The sequence below is a fragment of the Coturnix japonica genome, chromosome 18 (assembly GCF_054131305.1).
Source record: "Coturnix japonica strain WE chromosome 18, WE-NBRP24, whole genome shotgun sequence".
Classification (NCBI taxonomy): Eukaryota; Metazoa; Chordata; class Aves; order Galliformes; family Phasianidae; genus Coturnix; species Coturnix japonica.
The window spans coordinates 13574988-13596517 of NC_140680.1; the positions used below are offsets into that span (position 1 = coordinate 13574988).

A 21530-nucleotide genomic window follows, 5' to 3' on the forward strand; every position below is an offset into this window, starting at 1 on the left:
TTGCGCTATTCCAAATAGTGTTGTTGCAAGGGCACCTCATTTTGAACACCTTTGTCACCTACCAGCTCATTGGCAGGTGCCACATCCTGCCTTGCTCTCAGCCCAAATTGCCAATGCTGCTTACTGAGTACTTTTGCATTTTTCTACATAATTAGCAATTTGCAAATGACGATTGCTGGCACTGCCTCCTCCTAGCGCTTTTTTTTAAGTGTTCCTCAATGTGTCCTGCTTGTCAAAATTGATATTCCCCCCATGTTTTGGGGGGTTTTTTGGTTTGTTTCTTTGTATTTTGCCTTTCCTTGTGAATTTTCAGCACTCGGAAACTACTTATTTCTACTAATTATTATACTTCCCCTCTCCCCCCCATTTATCACTTTCCTGTTTCTCACTGCTCTCTTCACTCTACATGCTGCAACCATGATCACTCGCTGTTCATCCCCCCCAGGGACTCCCCCATCCTGCTGCTCCCCACCACTGCCCCCACCCCTCCAGTACCCCATGGCTGCTGGAAAGTCCAAGGTCACCCTTTGCTCCTTCCCAGATTGGGTAAATATCCCCAGCTCACAGCAGGGCATGCACCAGGCTCATTCTGCTTCCCAAAGCACTCATCGAAACCAGGAGTGGGGCTACGTGGGAGCAGAGATGGGGGTGCTGCACTGGCTCCTCCTTAAAGTGCAACCTTTGCACCTTCACACTGCAGCAGGGACCACAGGGCCAGAAATTCAGAAATCACACTTTGCACAAAAGGAACCTTAGAATCCGCCCCAGGCACCCTTTTCCTGTGGGATTAATGCCAGAGCAGTGGAAACGTCAGAACTGTTAACCCCTTCCTTGCCCCCCGCACGCCTGCAGCCTCCGAGCCCTCTGCCAACGGAGCTCGCTTCCCCAGCCACCGCCACAATGCAGCAACTCACAGAGCTGTGGGGAGACAGCCATGTCACACCACGGTGCCCAGAATATCAAAATAAGTGACAAGGGAGCCATTGTGGCACAGGACTTGGCCAACTTCAGTCGAATTCACGATGCTCCTGGAGCTGCGCGGCATCCCTTCGCTTACAATTAAAATGAAGACGGTGCCCAAAACGACGCAGCTCCAAGTTTTTGTGTACAGAGGTTTTGCCGCATGTGGGGATTGTTTAATCTTTCAGGGTCATGTTTGGAAGCTCCACGTAATGTGACGCAGGCTCTGGAGAAGGATGATGAGTGAAATATTACTCCCTTGGAAACTAAATGGAGCCTCTAGGAAAGCAAAAGGAGAACTGCCAAGTGCAGAGCAAGGCTGTGGCCTGAGAGAACAGGGCCCAAGCTCAGCTCGTGGCCATTGCAGCCAGCTGCCTTACAGCAGCAGCGTGTGATTCTGCTGGGGTCTGGGCTGGGTGTGGAGCAGGCATCACTTCTGCTCTCTTCTCATCTACCAGTCTGACCTCCTCTCATTTATTTTGCTGGGGTCACCTCCTCTGCTTAGCAATGTCCACCTGATGTCCATGAGGTCCTGTCTGATGGCTCTGCTCTGTCCCAAATCCTTGAGTCCATCCCTATATCCCACTTTGCTTCCACAACATCCCTTTGGCAAGGGTCGTGAGGTTTGCTCGTGACATCCCTGCAGCTCCTTTGCTACAGACAAATGAGGCCACAGAATGAACACACAACAATAGGAAAGACACAGAGGGATCCATGTGGATCACACCTCCTAGAACCAAGCGTGATTTAGAAAGCACCCGCTCGCCCCTCTTCGTGACTGCTCACACAGCTCCATCTCCAGCAATTAGCAAGTGCTGACCTTGCAGTCAGAGGAGAGGTGTTACAAGTCCTGCTGAAATAATGATAGCAGAACAGCCATCCTGAAATGGACATCGGATCCCGAGGCTCTATTTAATGAATAAGTCTGGATAAAATGTGGACTGTCTCCACATAGGTGCCCTGGAGCCTCCCGAAATTTGCATGCTGCTCAAAGAAGCCGCCAAAGCCCGGTGCCAACCTGCCTGCTCAGATCGAATTTATCTAACTCATAGCAAGATCTAACGCAATTAGAAACCCATTTAGACAGCCTCGGGACAGAGATTGCCTAACCTCACAGCCTATCAGAGCTCCGAGCCCATCAAGGATGTGCAATTTGGCTTTTCTTTGGTTGAAAAGAAGGCTGGAAAGGAAAATATGGAAATAGATCATCTGAAGGGTGAATCATAAAATCTAAAGGGGTCATAATCTTTATGGAATAATGTCTGAATTGGACTGACCGTGGTGTCCTGAAATGTCTATCACCTTCAAGCTGATAATAGAGCCATTTTGACGCTGGTTGGTATCGAGCAGAAATTGCTCGGGACACAGAAGGAGGTCACATCATCACATTAAAACCATCTGAAAATCCCAGACTGAAAAAGGTTCCAGGACTGGGAGAGAAACACTTGAATAAGGCCCTCAAGGAAGCTGACAGCTGCCAAGTAGGAAAATAATGCTGTGAAAATAATGAGCTAATCTGGCTCCCCGTTGCACCCAGTGGAGCTGACGGATCACACGGAGGGCTCTGGGGGGAGCAGGGGGTCCCAAGCAGGAGGCTCAGGTCCCTTGGAGAGAGCTAACAAAGGGAGGCTCCAACAGAAGACTGCAAGAGGAAAATGTCAGGTTGCTGAAATCAGATCTTCTTTCAAGTGAACATCTTGTTTCAGAGTTGGGGCAGGGGGGATATCTTTGCTGACACGGAAAAATGAGAAAGTGATGCTCTTGCAAAGGTAATTTTCACTTCAGAATTCAAGCCAAGGAGTGGTTATGAAACAAAATTAGAATAGAGGTCGGTCAGAATGGTGCCTTTACAAAATTATTAGGAAATCTATCTATCTATCTGTCCATCTATCCACCTCCTTACCTACCTACATACCAACCTGCCTACCTACCCACATACCAACCTGCCTACCTACCTACATACCAACCTCCCTACCCACCTATTTGTCTGCCCACTGACTTGAACCAAAACAAAACAAAGACTGTCATTTCTTTCTGATTTGTTTTTAAGTATGAATTTTTAGCTTGATGGTGATCCCACCTTCTAACCAACTCTTTCCATAGGCAAGGGACAGAATCTTGCCTGGTCAATGGAGTATTTGTGCCTATTCCATAGGTCAGCATGCTCTGGACATCCACAGATCCCTCCCACCAGTGCTCTGCAACCAGCCTGCACTGATGTTGGGTGAGAGAAATCACCTTCATTTGGAGAAATCAAGGAGATAAGACAGGTAGTATTATCAGGTTGAAGCACGTGTGTGTTTGGTATCCTCTGCTAGAGCAGGAAGCCATGTAGGTGGTGGAGGAGCACTGTGACCCTGGGATCTGGGGCAGAACAGAGGCTGCACCCAACAGCGTGGGTTGGAGGTGAAGGGGAGCACTCGTGTGCTAAGAAAGTCCCGAGTACCTGCCCCTCTTTGTTCCCTTGTGACACCACAACCCTAAAGAGGTCTGGTTGTGAAGAACACCTCAGAGGGACAAGAAAAGGGGAGATGTGGCAATGGGGGGCATAGTTCAGTGGGCATGATAGGGATGAGTCAATGTTTGGACTTGATCTTGTTGGTCATTTCCAGCCTTAATGGCTTAATGATTTTGTATCTCTATGACCAATTTCTGCTTCACCTGCCTGTTCAGACCCTGCTTGTGGAACAGTATTCCCAGATGAGTGGGAATTCCTAATGGAACTGCAGATCTGTTCTTCTGAATTTAATCTCTCCTCCAGTGCTCAGTTCCTGTGTGAGCCGCGCCAGACCTTACAGACAGTGGCACAAGAAAGAAGTCTGGATATCAGAGACGGTTCCTGAGCTCTGTTCTATGGGAAGAAAAGGAGACCTGATGGTCCCTAATAAACTGTGATCTTCTTGAAATCCTGAGGAAGAGCAGCTCCGGCCCCTCCAGGCAGCTCAAATCAATGTCACAACACCCCGAAAGGTCTCACTCAGCCTGAATAATAAAGAAGGGCTTTTTTTCATCTGGAATACCGATTTCCCTTCTATTGGGCTTGAGCTCATTTGATGAAGAAGCAGAAAGATTAACAGATTAGTGTAAAGGAACATCAGACATCACATTAGCAAGATATTTAAAGCAGGATTGCAGCCCTGAGTTCAGACAAGACAAACCCCCGCAGCAGGGACTGATATCTGTCAGATCCTTCCTAGCAGCAGCTTTGCAGATGCTCAGGAGCATGGGGGAGTTTGGAGCATGCGAACAGAGAGCCATGAGGGAGCCAAATAGCTGCAGGCTTCCAGGTTGCCTGGGCCTTTGGAGATCTCTCATAGGAGCTGAATCAGGGCACTCTGCTCCGGATTCTTTGCTATGAAGCAGGGTCAATCCCAGGGGAGAGGTGGTGGTTTGCTGCCTTCCCAGAATGATGGCTCTGGAGGCAGCTTTGATGAATCCTGCCCAGTTCTGGGCTTGTTTTGATAGAAGCTCAGGCATTTCGCAAGCCAGGAGGTGCTCAGGAGGATGTTTTGTTAATGGGGTGGGGGCATCTCTGATAATCTTTGGGCAGGATCCTCAAGTGAATGCCTAAATGGGTGTAGATGACGTGCTAATTCAGGATGTGGGTCCTGCCCTCTCGGCAGGTCACTGCCACAAACCTGCTCTCCTCCCACCCACTCCTTCCTGGCAGGAGCTAAAGGGCTGAGGCAATGCACAGCTCCCACCTGGGGAACCAGCGGTGTGTGCAACAACTGAAACAGAGCCAGAAGTGACAAGGAGGTGACAAAGTGCTGGAGGTGGGTGGCACCCCACTAGGAAAGGGATCTGGGGCCCGTTGCAAGGGAAGCAGAAGGCAAAGACCTAATTGAGCTCAGCCCTCTGTAATAGTGGTGAGGTGTTGGCACAGGCTGCCCAGGGTGGTGGTGGAGTCATTATCCATGGAGGTGTTCATGAGGAGGGTAGATGTGACACTGAGGGATGTGGTTTAGTAGGCATGGCAAATGGGTTGATGGTTGGACATGATGATCTTGTGTTTTTCCAACCTTAATGATTCTATGATACTATCATCCTAAGTTAACACATCCCAGCTGAGTGCTGTGTGCTCCTAAGGAGGTGAGGGCTGTGGGAAGAGCCCTCTGGAGCAATCTCCACTGACCATCTCGGTTTCTCCCATAAGCACAGTGTGGGTTGTGCAAGTGAAGCCAGGACTGACTGGCTTGTGGGACAGTGGGAAGGAACACAGCTCTCCCATGGGGCTGAACTGTGCCCAGGTTTTGTAGTATGATTGGAATGCACATTGAGGAGGGTGGGGAGGGGTGAAGGTGCTTTGGGCTTGGCTTAGGGCTCAGGTTGAGAGGCATCTTTCAAAACAAGATATGAGCGGGATTTGGCCCCACAGAGCACCCTGCAAGGTATCAGCTCAGCCTCTCAATGTTCATGACCCCAAAGTGCCTCTGGGCAGACACCAGCTCTGGGACCACAAGCACACAGAGGTCACCCCATTGCATGCCATCCCGCACTGCTTTTCCCATCACAGCTCCCAGGGACAGAGCTTTGGTCTGCACATCTGCCCCACAACACCCCACCCTTCCTGCCCTATATCATGCATCCTCTCATTACCTCCCACAGCACCCTGACTGAGTCCTTACCGCACCCTCCGTCCTCCCCCTGCTACATCCCACCCCAAAGATGCACCCCAGGCATCATCTCGCATCTCATCCACAGCATCCTTCCCTCTCCCCATATGCCGAGAGATGAGAAAATGCTGGGAACACGTGCTGGCATTGCAGAAATGGCTGTGCTCCCCCCTCCTCCCAGGATCAGGGTGCCTGATGTAGCAGGCTGCAGGGCTGAGCTCCACTCCAGGCTGCTCCAGGAGCAGCACTGCAGCTGACAGCCCGGCTGAGCAGGCAGAGCAGTGCCGGGAATATCAATCAGTGTGCCTTGGCCAGAGCCAGCGCTTTCATTGCACTGGGACTTGCAGGAGCTGCTGAGCTGCAGGGACATGGACTCAGCATCCTTCAGGATTTGGGAGGAGAAAGATATGGGAGGTGAGGAGGAAACTGCCTGAGGAGGGCAGGAGGAAGGGAGCAATCAGAAGAGAGGGATGGAGGGGGGCAGATGTTGTAGTGGAAGCCTGGAGGTGAGAGGCAAAGGGAAAAGGGGGGAGTGGGCCAGTGGCTGGCTCAGCAAAGTGGGCTGGAGTGGGTGGCTCAGGGCTGCAAGGCCAGCATGCTGTGGGGAGAGCATAGGGCACAAGTGTGAAGGAAGAGATTAGAGTAATTCTGTGCAAGCTACCAAGAGAGCAAAGGATGATGTCCCTAAGCCCAATGGGGAACAGAGGCTGCCAAGCGGGAGAGATTTGATGCTCTCCTCAGGAGGATGGGGACGGGAAGAACCAGAGCCACCAGGCAGACACCTCGATCACAGGGGTCACCACACCATGTACACCTTGCTGTCAACTCACCATGCAGTGCAATCTATATACAGCCCTGTGCCACTTCCTCCTGGGACAACACAGTACCCACCCATCCACATCCAACACCCCACCATCCACATGCCACCTCCTCCTCCTATATGGTGCCCACCCCTGTGCCACCTCCTCCCTGGACACTGTAGTATCTGACCCCTTGCCAACTCTCCTAGAACAACAAAATACCAACCCCCTCCTCCTGCAGGAGACATAGCTCACACCATCTCTATGCAGCCTCAACTATGGGGTGCAGACTGGGAGCATCCTGCTTCTTGCCTTCCATGGCACTCCACCTGGGCACTCAGGGCCCTGCACTGCAACCCGACACACTGAATCTGCAGCAGTCCCAAAAGAGCTGGAGATCAGGAGCTGATTTGCATTTTGGGAACTGCTCCCAGCACAGCTTCTATCCAGAGCAGGGGAAAAACAGGGCAGGTCCCCCCTGAACCCTCTGCTCCATCTGCAGCTCAGCACTGGATCCATTTATCAGCTCATTCCACGTGAGCAACCTTGAGAAAACCCACTGACCCGGGACAGCAGGAGACTTTCCCAGACATCTGCCAACACCTAAACCTGCAATTTATGGAGACTCGCAACTAAATTCTACCACAAGACAATTTCATTTCAATCCATTGCAGTTACAATATTCCTCTTATTCCCCCCCCACCTGCAGAGAGTAATTAATGCTACACCGTGCTGCCTTGCCTGCAGGCAGGTGCAGGTGCCTCTGCTGAGCTCACAGCAGCGTGCCCAAGCCAACATCACTCCAGCTGGCTTTGTGGGCAGTGGGGGTCCATAGTGACCAGGGCAGCTTTGGGTTTGTGCAGCCAGGAGAGGAGAAAGAAGGGGGAAAAAGAAGTAGAAGAAATGCCCCAGCGGATGGGGGCTGGGAGGGAGGCAGAAGGAATAAACTTCAGCACCTGAATGTAGTTGTGTTCTGGCTGCGGGTTCATCAAAGAGCTGCTGAGGGCAAGAAGGGAAGGGAAAGTGCTTTCGGATGGTTCCCAAAGGGCTGTGAGGAGAAGCCACATCCCCAGCCTGGCTGGCCCATCCCTGCAGGGTTGCTGCTGGAGGTGGGTGCTGGTGTCTCCTTTCCTCTTCTGCAGCCACTGCAGCTCCCGCAGGGCACAGCCGTGCCTGCCCAGGAGGCCCAGACGCTTCCCGCTTGGTTGGAGATAAAACCTGACGCTATTAGCAAAATAAACAGGGAGTCTGGGAGAGCCAAAGCTGGCACCGGGCTCAAACCACGGAAGCCAGAAGCACTGGTTTCCCCAGCTGATCTAATCTCTCCCAGCACCAGACCTCTTCTCCCCAGCGGGCTGGTGGGGCCGGTTAGAGCCCCTGGAGAAGAGGTGAAACCAGTGCCTCCCTGCACCCCAAGTTGAACCAACAACTTTGAGAATGAGGGGGGAGAGCTAGAGAGGGCGGGCCATGGCCTTTCTGAGGAGCACGGTGACCTTGCTCCATTGCAAGCCAGCTTGGGAGGACATCTCCACAGTGCTGACGCTCATCTCGTGGTGGGGTGGGAGCTCATTGCTTTGGGTGCCCCCCCAGCGCTGCTGACGCACCCAGGCTCCATCTGCATCCGCGTCCTCATTGCAGCACTGCGGCAGGATTTGGGTCACGCTACCAAGGCAGGGCTCTGCTCCTCCGCCTGCTGGCCTGGGGAGGTGGAGGTCTTATGTGGACATGGGGATGGATGGGATGAACCAGGAGAAGGCACGACACAGGGATGTTGGGGTGCATGAGTAGTGGACCATGTCCTGGAGGAAGGCTCCTTGGAAGGCTGGAGATGGGAGAAGTCGTGCAGAGTCAGCACCCTGGGACATCTGGGTTGGCTACTGCGGGAAGGGGGAAGGTTGCGGAGGGGCTTGCCCATGAGAACATTGTTTCTGGGCAGCAGGGACGTGGGAAGCCTGTCTGGGAAATGGCCAGGAGCCAGAGCAGCTTCAGGGGCAGCACGGAAAATAAGGCACAAGCGGTCAAAAATAGAAAACTTTATTGAAGTCAAATCCAACAGGGCAACAGAGCTCAGCCCTACGGCAGGAGCCCAGCCTGCCGCTTGGGGCTCTCCATGGGGCAAAGGGGTACAGCACGGCACAAGATGGAGCGAGTGGTCCTCACCATGGGGCCAGGAACAGATGGAGCCACACATCCCCTTTCTCCCTCCCTAGTAGCTAAGGACAGAGCTAAGGACAGAGCTAAAGACAGACCCGACAGGCGCCAAAGCAGAGACGAGGTGCAAGCCAACTGGCCAAACAGCCCAAGTAGAGAAGGTTCTGCAAGCTCCGAACCCCTGAGGTCCTCCCACGACCTCCAAGCACACCAGCCAGCATCCCAGTCCTGCCTGTACCCTACCCCATGTGCAGCACAAGTCCCAGCCAGACGCAGAGCAGTGACCTAACTGCAGCACACAGCAGAGACCCCGCATCCCACAACTCTGACCTCCCAGCCCCGTGCCACCAGTGAGAAGCCCCATGTGAGTAAAGCCGCTGGGCCCTGATGCTCGTACTAAGCATCACTGTGCTAGTGATGGCAGAAGGCCCAAACCCTGGAAAAGGCAGAACCTGAGCCTGGGAAAAAGGCAATGCTTTGATCCCCCACCCAGCCCCACCTGCCTGGGCAGCCCAGCAGTTGCTGAGCTCCCATTTGGGATGCTCTGCATAGGGAGCTGGACACAGCTCTGTGCTCACATCACACCACTGGCTACCAGTCCCCAGAGAATACCCAGTTGGGTGAGTATCCCCCTGGCGCTCCCCATGCAGAGGCACAGGCATGCAGCAACCTGTATGTCACCACCACCCAGGTCCCAGCCCCGGGCACTGTGACAAGGACTGCAATGCTCTTCTGTCCTCATCCCTTCCCCGCCCCGCAGTCCAGGCTCACTCCCACACCTCTGTCCAGATGGGTCCCCGGTGCAGCGGGGGGGCCGCTGCAGGTCTCAGGATGAGCTCTCCTACCTGCTTGTTGGTGTATTTCTGGGGATTGGTGCGGTAGCTGTAGTCCGAGTACTGCTCGGAACCAGTCGAGTTGTTGTCCCCGGTGCCAACAAAGGTGTTGGTGGCTGGCAGGTCCTGCACCACTTGGTGCTTCTTGGAGGCAGAGGGAGACTGGGGCTGCAGCTGAATGGAGGGCAGGGGTGAGTTGGAGCGGTAGTGCCGGCCCAGGTCCGGGCTGCCCGGTGGGTAGTTGAGGGGCAGGTGAATACGAGGGCTGTCACTGACAGAGTCATTCATCAAGTTGAACTTGAGGGATTTCTGCAGCCCTGTCTCCTCCTCGTCCTCTGTTGGCTTGGGTGGCTTCGGGGACTTGCTCTTCTTCACCTTGTTCTTGCTCTTGCCACTCTTGCTGGTCTGCTTGGGTGCATACAGGTCTTTGGTCTCCTTCTTGCCTGCCTGGTAGCCACTCTTGGCCTCCCGCTGTCGGCAGTAGCGCACCAGGACGACCAGCACAATGACCAAGGTGACAGCCACAATGCCAGCAATGACTCCAAAGAGGATGTTGCTTCTCTGCTTGCTGCGCTCATACTCGGGATCCCCAGCGATGTCTATGTCAAGTGGTGTGTCCAGGCTGTGCCCCACCAGCGTGTCCAGCAGCGTGCGGTTGGCCAAAGTCTCATTGACATAGAAGTGAACCAGGGCTGTGCCATGCCGTGATGGCTTGCCCTTGTCATTGACGCGCACAACCAAGCGGTGCAGGCCGTGGTGCTTGCGCAGGATCTCCTTCTCCAATGTGATGTCGCCACTTTGGGGGGAGATTTGGAAGAGCTCAAAAGGGTTGCCTCCTGTGATACTGTAGGTTAGCTCGGCATTGACACCAGTGTCGATGTCCTCTGCCTTGACCTTGCTCACCTGCTGGCCAGGGCTGGTATGGGGCAGAATGTGCTTGTAGGTGGCATTGGAGGGTGAGGTGATGAAGGGAGCATTGTCGTTCTCATCCAAGACATTGATGGTCACCCCTACGTAGGCAGACCTGGGGGGATCCCCACCGTCCACAGCCTTGAGCCGAAAAGTGTATGTGCTTTGCTGCTCCCGGTCAAAAGAGATGCTGGAGAGAATGGTGCCGGTGCCATTCTGGATGACAAAATCCCCATTGTCTTGCTCTACCGACAGCTGGATTCGGGCATTTTCTCCTTTGTCAGCATCAATCACCGTCACCATGCCCACGGGGCTGAGGGGTGGCATGTTCTCCATCACCGAGAAGTTGTAGCCGCTCAGCATGAACTTGGGGTCGTTGTCATTCCTATCCATGACGTTGATGGCCACAGACGCTGTACCCTTCAGGCTGGGGCTGCCCTTGTCTGCCGCCACCACCAAGAATTCATAGCGCTCCTGCTGCTCACGGTCCAGCACCGCCTTCACTCGAATCTCCCCAGAGTCGGGGTCGATGGTGAAGGAGTCCTTGGAGGATGGGTCGGTCACCAGCGAGTAAACCAGCTTGGCATTGGAGCCACTGTCAGCATCGCTGGCACTCACCTCCATCACTAGGTCGTTGGGCTCATTGTTCTCGGGGAAGGCCACCTCAGTGAAGCTCTGGCTGAAGACAGGCGCGTTGTCATTCACATCTACCACCTGTACCTTCAGAGAGTTGGTGCTGGAAAGGGGCGGGTTCCCCGAGTCCACTGCCACAATCTCGATTGTGTAGTCCTTCACTGACTCATAGTCCAGAGGTGTGGTAGTCTGCAGGAAGTATTTCTTCTTGCTGTCGCTCCCTGTTTCACTAGCCTGCCGCAACTGGAAAGGGACGTCACCAGCCACCACACAGGTCACTACAGCATTCTCACCCTCATCTCGATCAGATACCTGTACCAGAGCCACTGCTGTCTCTACTGGTACATCCTCTGAGATATTTGCCATGCCATCCTGGTGTGTGACCAACCCTATGCCCCGAATCTCGATAGAGGGTGCGTTGTCATTCATGTCCTTGATGGTGACCACTACCTGTGTGCGGGCACTCTTGGGGTTAGCCCCCTTGTCCTTGGCCATGACTGAGAATTTGAGGATGCCTATGTCTTCGCGGTCAATGGGCCCCTGGACTGTGATGAGCCCCGTGTTGCGGTCCAGGCGCAGCAGCCGGCGCACCATATCTGATGCTTGGTGGAAGGAGTAGTCGATCTCGGCATTGGCACCCTGGTCTGAGTCGTTGGCTTTCACCTGCAGGATGGAGGGAGGAGATGGTGAATGAGAGACCAGACTGGGAGGAAAAGGCTGCATTTCCTCTTCTGAGGCTAAGACCTACAGGGCACCCTGAGACCGGCAGGGAGGCTGGGAGTGGCTCTCTACACAAGTAGGCCTTCCCTCGCTCTTCCAGCGAAACCGGCTGTGCCGGTTGGGCTGAGTTCCCCTCCCAGCTGGCTCCAGCATGCAGAGAATCCACTGGGAAGCAGCACTGCCAGAGCCAGGCAGCACCAGGGAGGGCCCCGGCTGCTCTGAGCCATCCCTTCCCACTGACTGCAGCCAACAAGTGGGGCTCGGGTGGCCAGGAAGACAACAATGGTGAGGCATGCACAGTTGCAGCAGCTTCATCCCAGCTTGCACCAACGATCCCTGCCTGCCTGCCAGCAGCTTTGCATTCACATAAACCTGCCTAGTATTTGCTTTCTGAAGAAGATGAGGTTTGTCTAACATTTGCCTCCCTAATCGGCTCTCCGAGCAGCCTGTTCTCTGCACCATTTGCTGCTCTGCCGTTATCTTGCTCAGCAGATTTGGATGGAGAATGAAAGTTGTTAAATGTAAATTCCACCTTTTACCTCCACTCACAAAAAAAAAGGCGGAAGTCATTTTACCCTAAAGATAAAAGCTGAGCAGTGGCAGCGGTGGTGGCTCAGCCCATTCTCCTCCCGGCCGCGCAGCTCCCTTATCTGCTTCCAACTTCCATTCTCTTAACGGTGAAGTATGAAATTCTTAAAATTCACATCAGAATTAGTGAGCAGATGAGAGCCGGCCACTCTTTGCTTATTAAGATTGCAGCTGCAGTTAAGCAGATGTCTCTGCTATCATCTCGATGTTGCCTCCTAGCCAGAGCCACCGAGACCCAGCCTGTGGGCTGCCCACTATGATGCAGAGTCCTGTGTTCAGAAAGCACCCCATTTCTGTAGACAGCATCCCCTGTCTCTCTGTTTCCATGGAGCAGCTGAGGGAATGCAGCTAGTGAAAGAGTCAATATCATGTCCATGGGCAGTGTTCAGACCAGCTTGGCATGACTCTGGTCTTTGCCACAGACCATGGGTCCCAGATCTCCCCAAAACCTGCTGCCATCTCTCTGAATATCCTGCTGCTGCTCCCTGCCCTGGGCCAGACTTCCCAAGCGTCACATCCCACCATGTTTTAGCAGAAATGACATCCCAGCCTGATGCTGTGGGCTCCTACAGTGAGCAACCCTTTCTAGGATCTCCTTCCCCAAAGCAGCATGTGGTGCTATAAATGGGTTGTCCCTGCTAAATCATAAGGGAGCTGGGGAAGAGCAGGTAGAGCAAAAAACCAACCTGGATGACGGAGTGCCCCACAGGGCTGTTTTCAGACAGCTCAGCCTCATAGAGGGCCTTCTCAAACTTGGGTGCGTTGTCATTCATGTCCACGATGGTGATGCGCAGCAATGCACTACTGGCCCGTGGAGGGTTGCCCCCATCCTGCACCTTGATGGTCAGGTCGTAGGAGTCCCACTGCTCCCGATCCAGGTTTCCCATGACAATCAGCTGTGGCTGCTTCTCCTCCTGGTCCTCAGCCACCTGCAGCCCAAAGAGTTCCTGTGCCTCGGGGCCAGCCAGCAGCTCATAGGAGGCAACACCGTTGGGCCCTGAGTCCCGGTCCATGGCTGGGGGGATGGAGAAGAGAGCCCCAATGTTGGTGTTCTCGGGGATGGTCAGGGTGAGGACAGGTGAGGCAAAGTTGGGGGTGTTGTCATTGATATCGAGCACCTCGATCTGCCCCTCCAGCAGACGGGGGCTGTTGTTCTGAATCAGGTCAGTGATGGACACTTCGAACTCCAGGTAGCAGGGCTCTCCAGGCAGCAGGTGCTGGCACTCACGCAAACTCTCCCGGTCGATGGAGGTTTCTGTGGTGTAGATGTCTCCCGTCTTGCCATCCACACGCAGGTACGGGGCCCCCACTTCCAGCTTGTAGAGGTGCCCCACATCAGGGAAGCCGTAGTCAGAAGCCAGGCTGCCGATGAGCGTGTTGGGGGGTTGCTCCTCCTGCACTTTGTAGACCACGCGTGTCCCGTAGGCCAGGGCAGGCAGCTGGCAGAGGAACCACAGGGCCAGGCAGGAGGTGAGGGTCCTCATCCTGTGCCTCAGGGGAGCTGGAAGGACACAAAATACCTTGGGTTAAGCTGGTAGAGCTCCAGCTGCATCCACACCCTCTGTGGGACTGCAAAACCTCAGCTCAAAAGAAAGGGGGGTTCCAGGCCCACCTGGCCCCCAGCTCTACCAGCAAGGGTCCAGGAAGCCCAGTCCTGGAGTGCTGAGTTCCCTGACCCAAAGAGAAACTCTGTCACTGAAACCCCGGCCCTTCCTGCAAGGCACAGGAAGCCACTCCTGCCACTGTCCACCCTCTTCGTCACCACACACTCTGTAATTACAACCAGCCAGGCATGCTAACGGGGCAGCCTGCACGCAGCCTGCTGCCAGCAACCCGATGGGAGCCAGCCAGGCTGGGAAACAGCTTCTCACCACAGAGACACAGGAGCATTGTGCACTATGCATTGTGGGGACACTGCCTGCCACGCATTTCAGGGACATGGGGGCATCGTGCACCCTGTCAGCACCACGGGGCTGCAGCAGCAAAGGGACAGGTAGGGTCCCTGTGTGGGAGGTGGGGATGAAGCCCCTCAGCACTGCAGAGACATGGGGCATCACAGGGATGGAGTGACACGAGACTCTTCAGGCATCACAGGGATGCAAGGACATGGAGCACTGCTTGCACTGCTTGCAGGGATACCACCCCTCCAGCACTGCAGGGATGCAGCGCACTGCCACAGCAGGCACAGCACAGCACTGCCCTCCCTGAGCTGCCAGCTTTGCGTTGCAAAGGCACCACCCACCCAACACTGCAGGGATGCAGGATCCCTGCACAACACTTGCACTGCACTGCATGCAGTACACTGCCACCTGCCCGTGGCCCCGGTAGAAGAAGGGACAGTGCCAGACACTATGCCAGGGGAACACTGTCCACCCTGCATTGCAGCTCCCTGCACCCATCCTGCAGCCACTGATCCTCCCTGCAGCCCTGCATGGCCCCTGAACACAGCAACGGACAGCACAGCATCTCCCCTGTCTCTAGGCAACCCCACAACCTGCACCAGGCAAAAAGCATTCCCTGTTCCTTCCCATTCCCTCCTGCTCCAGGCTGAGATGTGCCTGGAGGGTGCCCAGGGCTGTCCGTGTCCACCTCACCAACTGCAGAAATGGTGACAGGAACGCTGCCCCCTGCATTGCAGACGCACACTGCACGCTGCACTGCAGGCATCCAGCCACTGGAAACCTCCTCCCAGTGTGCAAACACTGCAGGGCCAGTGCCAGTGCCAGCCCTGCAGGGACTGTCCCCCATGCACTGAGCCACACACTTCATCACCTGCACCTGGCCACCAGCATTACGTCCCCTGCTTCCCTGGCTGCGAATGGACACGAAGCCTTCACTGTATGTCCAAAAAAATCAGCATCCACAACATCTGCCATGGCACCCGCAATAGGGCTTCGCTCCTTCCATTCCTATCACTTCCCTGCATGTTCTGCACCCAGCCCGTGGGATGGCATGGCATGGCATGGCATGGCATGGGATGGGATGGGATGGGATGGGATGGGATGGGATGGGATGGGATGGGATGGGATGGGATGGGATGGGATGGGATGGGATGGGATGGGATGGGATGGGAAGGTGCTCCTCCAGCTCCATGGCCAAATACAAAATTCCTGCTTGCTCAGAATTGTGTGACTCCTCAACAAGTGGAACATCCTGTGCTGGCTGCCCTGTTGCTTCCCTCAAGCCAGCTTCTCATAGTCCCTCTCTCCCTGTGTTTGCCCATAGACAAATGCCTGCCTCGTCCATGCCTCGAGCTCTCCCATGGCAGGTGGAAACACAGCTCTGCTTCTGAAGATGAAGCTCTGGCCCCAAAGCCCAGCTCCACTCTGCTCACTGATCCTACTAACACCGTTTGTTCCAGAGGACAGATGCTCTCACCCTGCTGAGGGCACACACAGCCATCCACAGGCACATCCTGGGTGGAAAGGAGGAGGAAAGCCAGCCGTCCCCACCCTGCACATGGCCAGGAATGGAGGCAGGAAGCTGGGCAGGAACACAATGTGATGTGCCTCTGCATCAATGCAAGCAAGACCCAGCAGTGAGCGTGCAAGCACCCAAGCACACGCATGTGTGTGACTGTGCATCTGTAGGAAAGAAGCACACATGTACATACGTGCATGAACACTGTAAGGAGCACACCCATGTAGGTAGAGCGTGTGCACCAGGATGGAGCTGGCGTTGCTGCACTGCGCGCACACGCGTGTGCAGAGCGACGTGTGTGCGCGTGCCCCTGTCCCCGTCGCTGTGCACTGGCATGATGTCACCCTGCACGAGGGCATCTGTGACATGCAGATGTGGGGCTGAGCCCACACCGAGCATCGTTACCCCATTGCTTTGGAAATGTCTGTGCAATGAGGGCAGGGAGGGTGAGGAACGGAGCTCCGGAGGATGCCTGGCGGGGAGGCACCCAGCACGGCTGTTTGCCCACGCCTGTTTGCATGAGGCTGGGCTGCTGCTGACGTAGCCGTCCTGCCTAAACCCAGGTGCGAGGATCTCAGCTAAAGGTGAAAGTCCCTGTGCGGGGCCGTAGCTCTGCCGTCACACAGCCCTGAGTCACTGGCACCAGGAGCCCAGGGCAGGAAGGGAGGCACCCTAAGGTGCCCTGCACCCATGCAGTGTGCTCTGGGTAAAAGGGCTGAAGCCTGTGTTTCCATGGGTGGAGGAAGCCTCCAAAATGAGGGGCTGAAGGCAGAGAGGGGCCATTACCCCGTAAAGAATTGTCTGCAGGAGGAAGATGGGAGCCTGGATTCACCAGGGAAACAAATCCTGCTTGATGCTTGGGGTGGGAATGACACAAAGCAGACGTGAGAGCCCCGAGCAGGGCGTGAGGTGGAGGTGGAAGCTCCACCATCGGGGAAAAGCACGTCTGTGCAGGAGGCAGAGGGTTCCCAGGGGCCGGCACACGGCAGCGGTCTATTTTCCCATGGGATCTAAGGACCATCCCACACTTTTTTCTCTGGTGCCAGCCACCTTTTTCCGACCTGCTGGCAGAATATACAGAGTGCTTAAAAATAAAAACCCCTCCCAAAACAAGTATTCCTCGGCACACACAATTCTCCCTGCGGGGAGAGAGCGAGAAGAGACCCGACCACATGAGAGAGGCGTTAGTCACGCTGCTTAATGCATGACTGGGAAGCTCTCGGAGGACAGTGGCATGCAAAATCCGACAGAATTCACTCGTTCCCCCCAAAAAAAGACAAGCCCTAATGAGGGAGAGGCTATAAAGCACGGCGAATTCAAGCAACTGCTCCAACAAGCCTGAGATTCCCACAGCCTCTTGGCCTCGTTCCACACTCAGCGGCTCCACATGGGGTTGGTTGCCGATGTCCTCCCTCCCCCCCCCCCCCCTTCCCCTTCTGCTGCTGGGGGCTGATTATATGGCTCCCAGCCCTGTTCAAGCCCCTGGAAATGCTGAACACCCCAGCACCGATTCCACCCAAGAGCCGCTGCTATGCTCCCAGCTGGAGCGATATCCCACCCGATGCCAATCCCCGTGCATAGGGCTGACATTAAAGACGATATTGTCCCCAAAACGGCCACCGACGCTCCGACTCGCAGCTGGGTCGGACCCTCGGTGATGTGCGGCGCGTCCCGTGCCCAGCGCAGGGTTTCCTCCGGTTCCGAGCACTGCGGCTGCTCGGTGTTGACTCGGGATAGATGCGGACTGGGCCCGAGCACCCTGCGATGGGAACCGGAGCCGGCTTGGAGTGCTTTTACCCCAGAATTATTAATCGGAAGACGAGCGGTGAAGGAAAAGAGAATAAAACCAGGGCTTTTTCTCCTGCACCACATCACTGCAACTCGGACAGGAGCGAGGCAGAGACCTGTCAGAGCCTCCCTGGGGGCAGCTTCCATCCTCCTCCCCGGCCCCTAAAATCCCTCCCCGGGATGCTGAGGGTTCCCGTACATCCCAACTATCCCTCTCGCTTTGCTGGGTAGCAGCGATGTGGCGGGGCCAGTGATGTGTCAGGGCCGCAGGGGGCTGCCGACAGCGGGAGCAGCTCTCGGGAAGGATCGGGGGCGGCCCGAGCTGAGGCTCCGCAGCACCGAACCGTGGGAGCCGGCAGTTCAGCTCAGCGCACGCATCGCACACGCACATCGCACACGCAAATCGCGCGGACACCCTTGAAAAACACAGCCGGGAGCGCGCTCAGCCCGGCGCACACACGCAGCCCAGCACGGCTTTGGCGAGCCACACGCACCCGCACCCCGCTGACACGCTCATTCACTCACACACACACACTCACACACGCGCAGCCCCCGCTCCTCCACTCGCGAAGCGCTCCTGGCGCATCGCCCGGCGACACGGGGATACAGAGCAGCTGCCACCGCCGTGCACCCACCCCTCCTGCACCCATCCCTCCTGCACCCATCCCTCCTGCACCCATCCCTCCTGCACCCACCCCTCCTGCACCCATCCCTCCTGCACCCATCCCTATTGCACCCATCCCTCCCGCAGGCACCTGCCGGCCGCCTCCCCGCTCCTCTCTGCCACGCACGGACACGGGCCCCGCCGCCCACCCGCAACTTCTTCCGCTCCCACGCACCGCTCTCCCACTGCTGCAAACACCCTCGGATCGAAGGGGGTGGGGGGGAGGAGAGCAAACGCCCCTCCAACCCACTCACCAACGCACACCCAAACGGGGATAAACCCACCCCCGCGCCCCCCCACGGACACGCTCCCACGCTGGGGCACAGCTCCGGGTGGCACAACAAGTGGCAGCGCCCGCCCCGGCCGGCCCCAGAGATACCGGCAGCGAAACCGAACGCCCAGCCCCGAGTCCCCGGTGCTTCTGCCCGTTTTCCCCCTCAACAGTCACAGCCACAGCCCCGGTAATGCGTGGAGCTCCCGGCCCCGCCGCGGCTCTTACTTGGATGCCGGCGCTGCGCTCCGTACCGGCTCCCGGAGCGTTGATCCAGCGGCGTCTGCATCGCCTCCTCCCCGCCGGGACCGGGCACCCCCCACCCCCCCGGCTCCTCCGCTTCGTTATCCACGGATGAAAACCAAAATTTCTCTTTCTTTCTCTCTCTTTTTTCTTTTTTTTTTTTTTTCTTTTTAAATAAAAAAAGGAAAAGGGTTGGGTGAAAAAAAAAAAAAAGATTTAAAAATCAAATCAAATCAAATCAAATCAAATCAAATCCCCTTGGGAACCGCCCCCCCCCCCCCTCCTTCCCGGGCCGGGATCGCTGCTCTCCGGCGGAGCGGCGGCGGCAGGGCTGGCGGCAGCCCCGGTGGGCAGCTCCGTCCGTGCCCGCCTCCGTCCCTCGGTGTGTGTGAGGATGTGCAAGAGAAGCGCAGCGCAGGCACGGCCCCTTCCCCCCCTCCCTCGCCACATCCCCGCTGCCTCCGCCTCTCGCCGCCGCCGCCGCCACGGGGAGGTGGAGCTCCGGCTGCTGAGCCGAGCCTCAGCCCCACCGGGCACCGGCAGCACGGCCGCCCGCTCCCAGCCCGGGCAGGGGCAACAGCATCCCCCCCCCCCCCCCCCCCCCCGGGACCCCTCTTATCGGTTCCTCATCGCGGGACCCCCCGCTCCTTGCGTGGGACGCGTGTCCCGCTTTGCTCCTTTACACTGCTCCTGTTTTAAATCTTTCGTTTCTTTATGGATTTTGTCATTCAGTCGCTTTATTCGGACCCGTAAGGAACGGGGGCCGGGCTGGGGATGCATCCCCCTACCTAAGGGTGCCCCTCAGTGGGTGCACACCCACGGCTCCTTGCATGACTCCATCCAGCGGTCCTCTCCTGCCACACCTGGCTGAATCACACTTTTATTGCCCGGTGCCAAGAACAGGGAAGCAGAGAACACCTGCGAGCTGCCCACTGCCCTGACCATGTCTGATTTCTACGGCACACTTGAGTGCCAAGTGCGAGTCCCAAAGTGCAGCTGGGGTTTAGGGACAGTGTAGTCCCCAAGGAAATTACATCCCTCGCTGCCCCTGAGCGCTCACCAGGGCTGTATCTGCAGCCTGGCCCTGCTGAAGGCCTTGTGGGGCCGCTGGGCTGGGAGCAGGTGCCCTACGTGGCCGGGCACCCTATGGCTTGGCACCCACCTGCTCTGAGAGGCTGGGGCCGTGGGGGCCGATGGCCACGGGGATCTTTCAGCCAGAACGATGGGAAGTCCTTCCCGATCCTCCGCAGCGCAAAGATGGGAGCAGCTGCCCGCTGAGCTACGCCAACCTGTTGCGCAGCTCCCGTCGCTGCACACATGCTCAGCTCGGCTGCGGTGACTGCACCATCTAGAGGCTGTGCCGGCCGGCTCCGAGCATCCCTGGCTCCAACTCAGCCCCGCATTTCATCGCAAAAAGCAGAGCTCAGCCCGCGGCGGGGCTTCATCCCGCAGGGCAGGGGATGGGGGGAGATTCCCCGAGAGGGGACACATTGCTGCGCTGTAAAGGCCATCCATGTTCCTGTGTTTCCTCCATGCCAGTGTGAGTGGGGATTTTTTTCCGATTATCAATTCTTAGGAAGGGGATTTTGCAGAGGATACAAAGCGAGAGCCTGGGGAAGGTGGAAGCCGACCGTGGATAGGCAGGGAAAGGGGCTGCAGGGTGAGACAGCGGGAGCTGAGCTTCGGGAATGGAGCAGAGCAGAGCTCCCAGGGGACACTGAGAGCTTTGGTTCTCAGCTCTGGCGGCCCTGGAAGGGAGGAGAGTGGGAGGAAGGGAAGAGCAGAGCAAAATGACCCTGCTCACCCCGGGCAGTGCTGTGTGCAAACTCCCACAGGGGCTGGGGGCAAACTTCATGGGGCATCGCGGCCAAAGGTTCCCAGCTCACTGCCACTGTAGGCAGGTTATATGCACACAGTGTGCTCCTTATTGGGAAACCAGGCGTGCAGGGGTTTTGCTGGGTGCAACCGTGCTTTGAGGGGCAGGTTCAGGCTGTGGGAGTTGGGGGTTTGTCTGCTTCGATCTAAGAAGTGCTCAGGCTCCTTTCTGCAGCCCTCCAGACAGGAGAGCCCTTTGCCAGCATTGCCCTGTCCCATGCACTTATGGAAGTCACCGCTCTGTACTTCAGCTTCCCCACTTCTTATACAGAGCAAGGTGAAAGCATCAAATCACCACTATGGCCATTGCATTCTTGGCCAGAGTTATTTCACCAGCCCAAGTGCTGCTTGGTGGTGCTGGTGATGCTGCTTTGCCATACCCACCCCTCTCCAGCAGAGCACAGACAGCTGCTTGGCAGTGCCAGTGGGCATCGCTGGGAGAACAAAGCCCGCGAGGGAAAAGCATCCTGCTAAACCTCCAGGAAAGCAAGAAGAAAGGGAAACACGGCGAGCAAATGAACCTTACAAGAGACTAAATCCCCCTCCCCGACACACGCACGCAGCAACCTGGCTGCCGTCTGCTGCAAGGAGTTCAAAGGCTCCTCTGTTCTCTCTCTCATCAGCGCTGGGCTCCGCAGGAGAAGCAGCAGCGCGGATTTGGGCAGCAAATGCTAATAACACAGATGTTCTGACAATTCGCTTGTTTCTACAATTAAAAACAAAAGCTCCTCCGAAGCCAAATGCGCGGAAATGAGCGCGTTAAAGAAGTTCTCCTCCGTGTGCCCGCCACGTAATGAAGGGCTGCGGGTTTGCGGAGGACGGGGTTCGATTTCAGCCCAATCCAGAGAGCACATGGGAGTGGAGCATCCCTGGACCACATTGCAGGGCCAAGGCTGAGCCACTCACAAGGTTGGGGTCTCAGGTTCCTATTCGGCTCCGTGCCAAATTATCGCGAGATATTTTTTATGACTATTTTAACTCATTAGTATTATTATTATTATTATTTTAACCTTGTTTTTCTCTCAGCTGCACTTTCGCTCACTCATTAATTTTGGTATT

The 21530-nt window shown here is 56.1% G+C and overlaps 1 protein-coding gene across 3 annotated transcripts in view; it reads right to left on the reverse strand.

The window, feature by feature from the left end:
• PCDH1 (protocadherin 1) overlaps window positions 1-18986 on the reverse strand; it is a 47936-nt gene extending 28950 nt beyond the window's left edge. The window contains exons 1-3 of one of the 3 annotated variants that reach the window (XM_085518959.1): window positions 18582-18976; window positions 12897-13711; window positions 9373-11565 (exon numbers count right to left, since the gene is read on the reverse strand). In XM_085518959.1, coding sequence (XP_085375085.1) covers window positions 9373-11565; window positions 12897-13711; window positions 18582-18642 — 3069 coding nt within the window. In that variant the 5' untranslated portion in view covers window positions 18643-18976. Of the gene's footprint in view, window positions 1-8394; window positions 11566-12896; window positions 13712-18581 lie in introns of those variants that run through there. The other 2 variants (XM_085518960.1, XM_085518961.1) reach the window with 2 other exon arrangements.
• Window positions 18987-21530: the final 2544 nt, after the last annotated feature.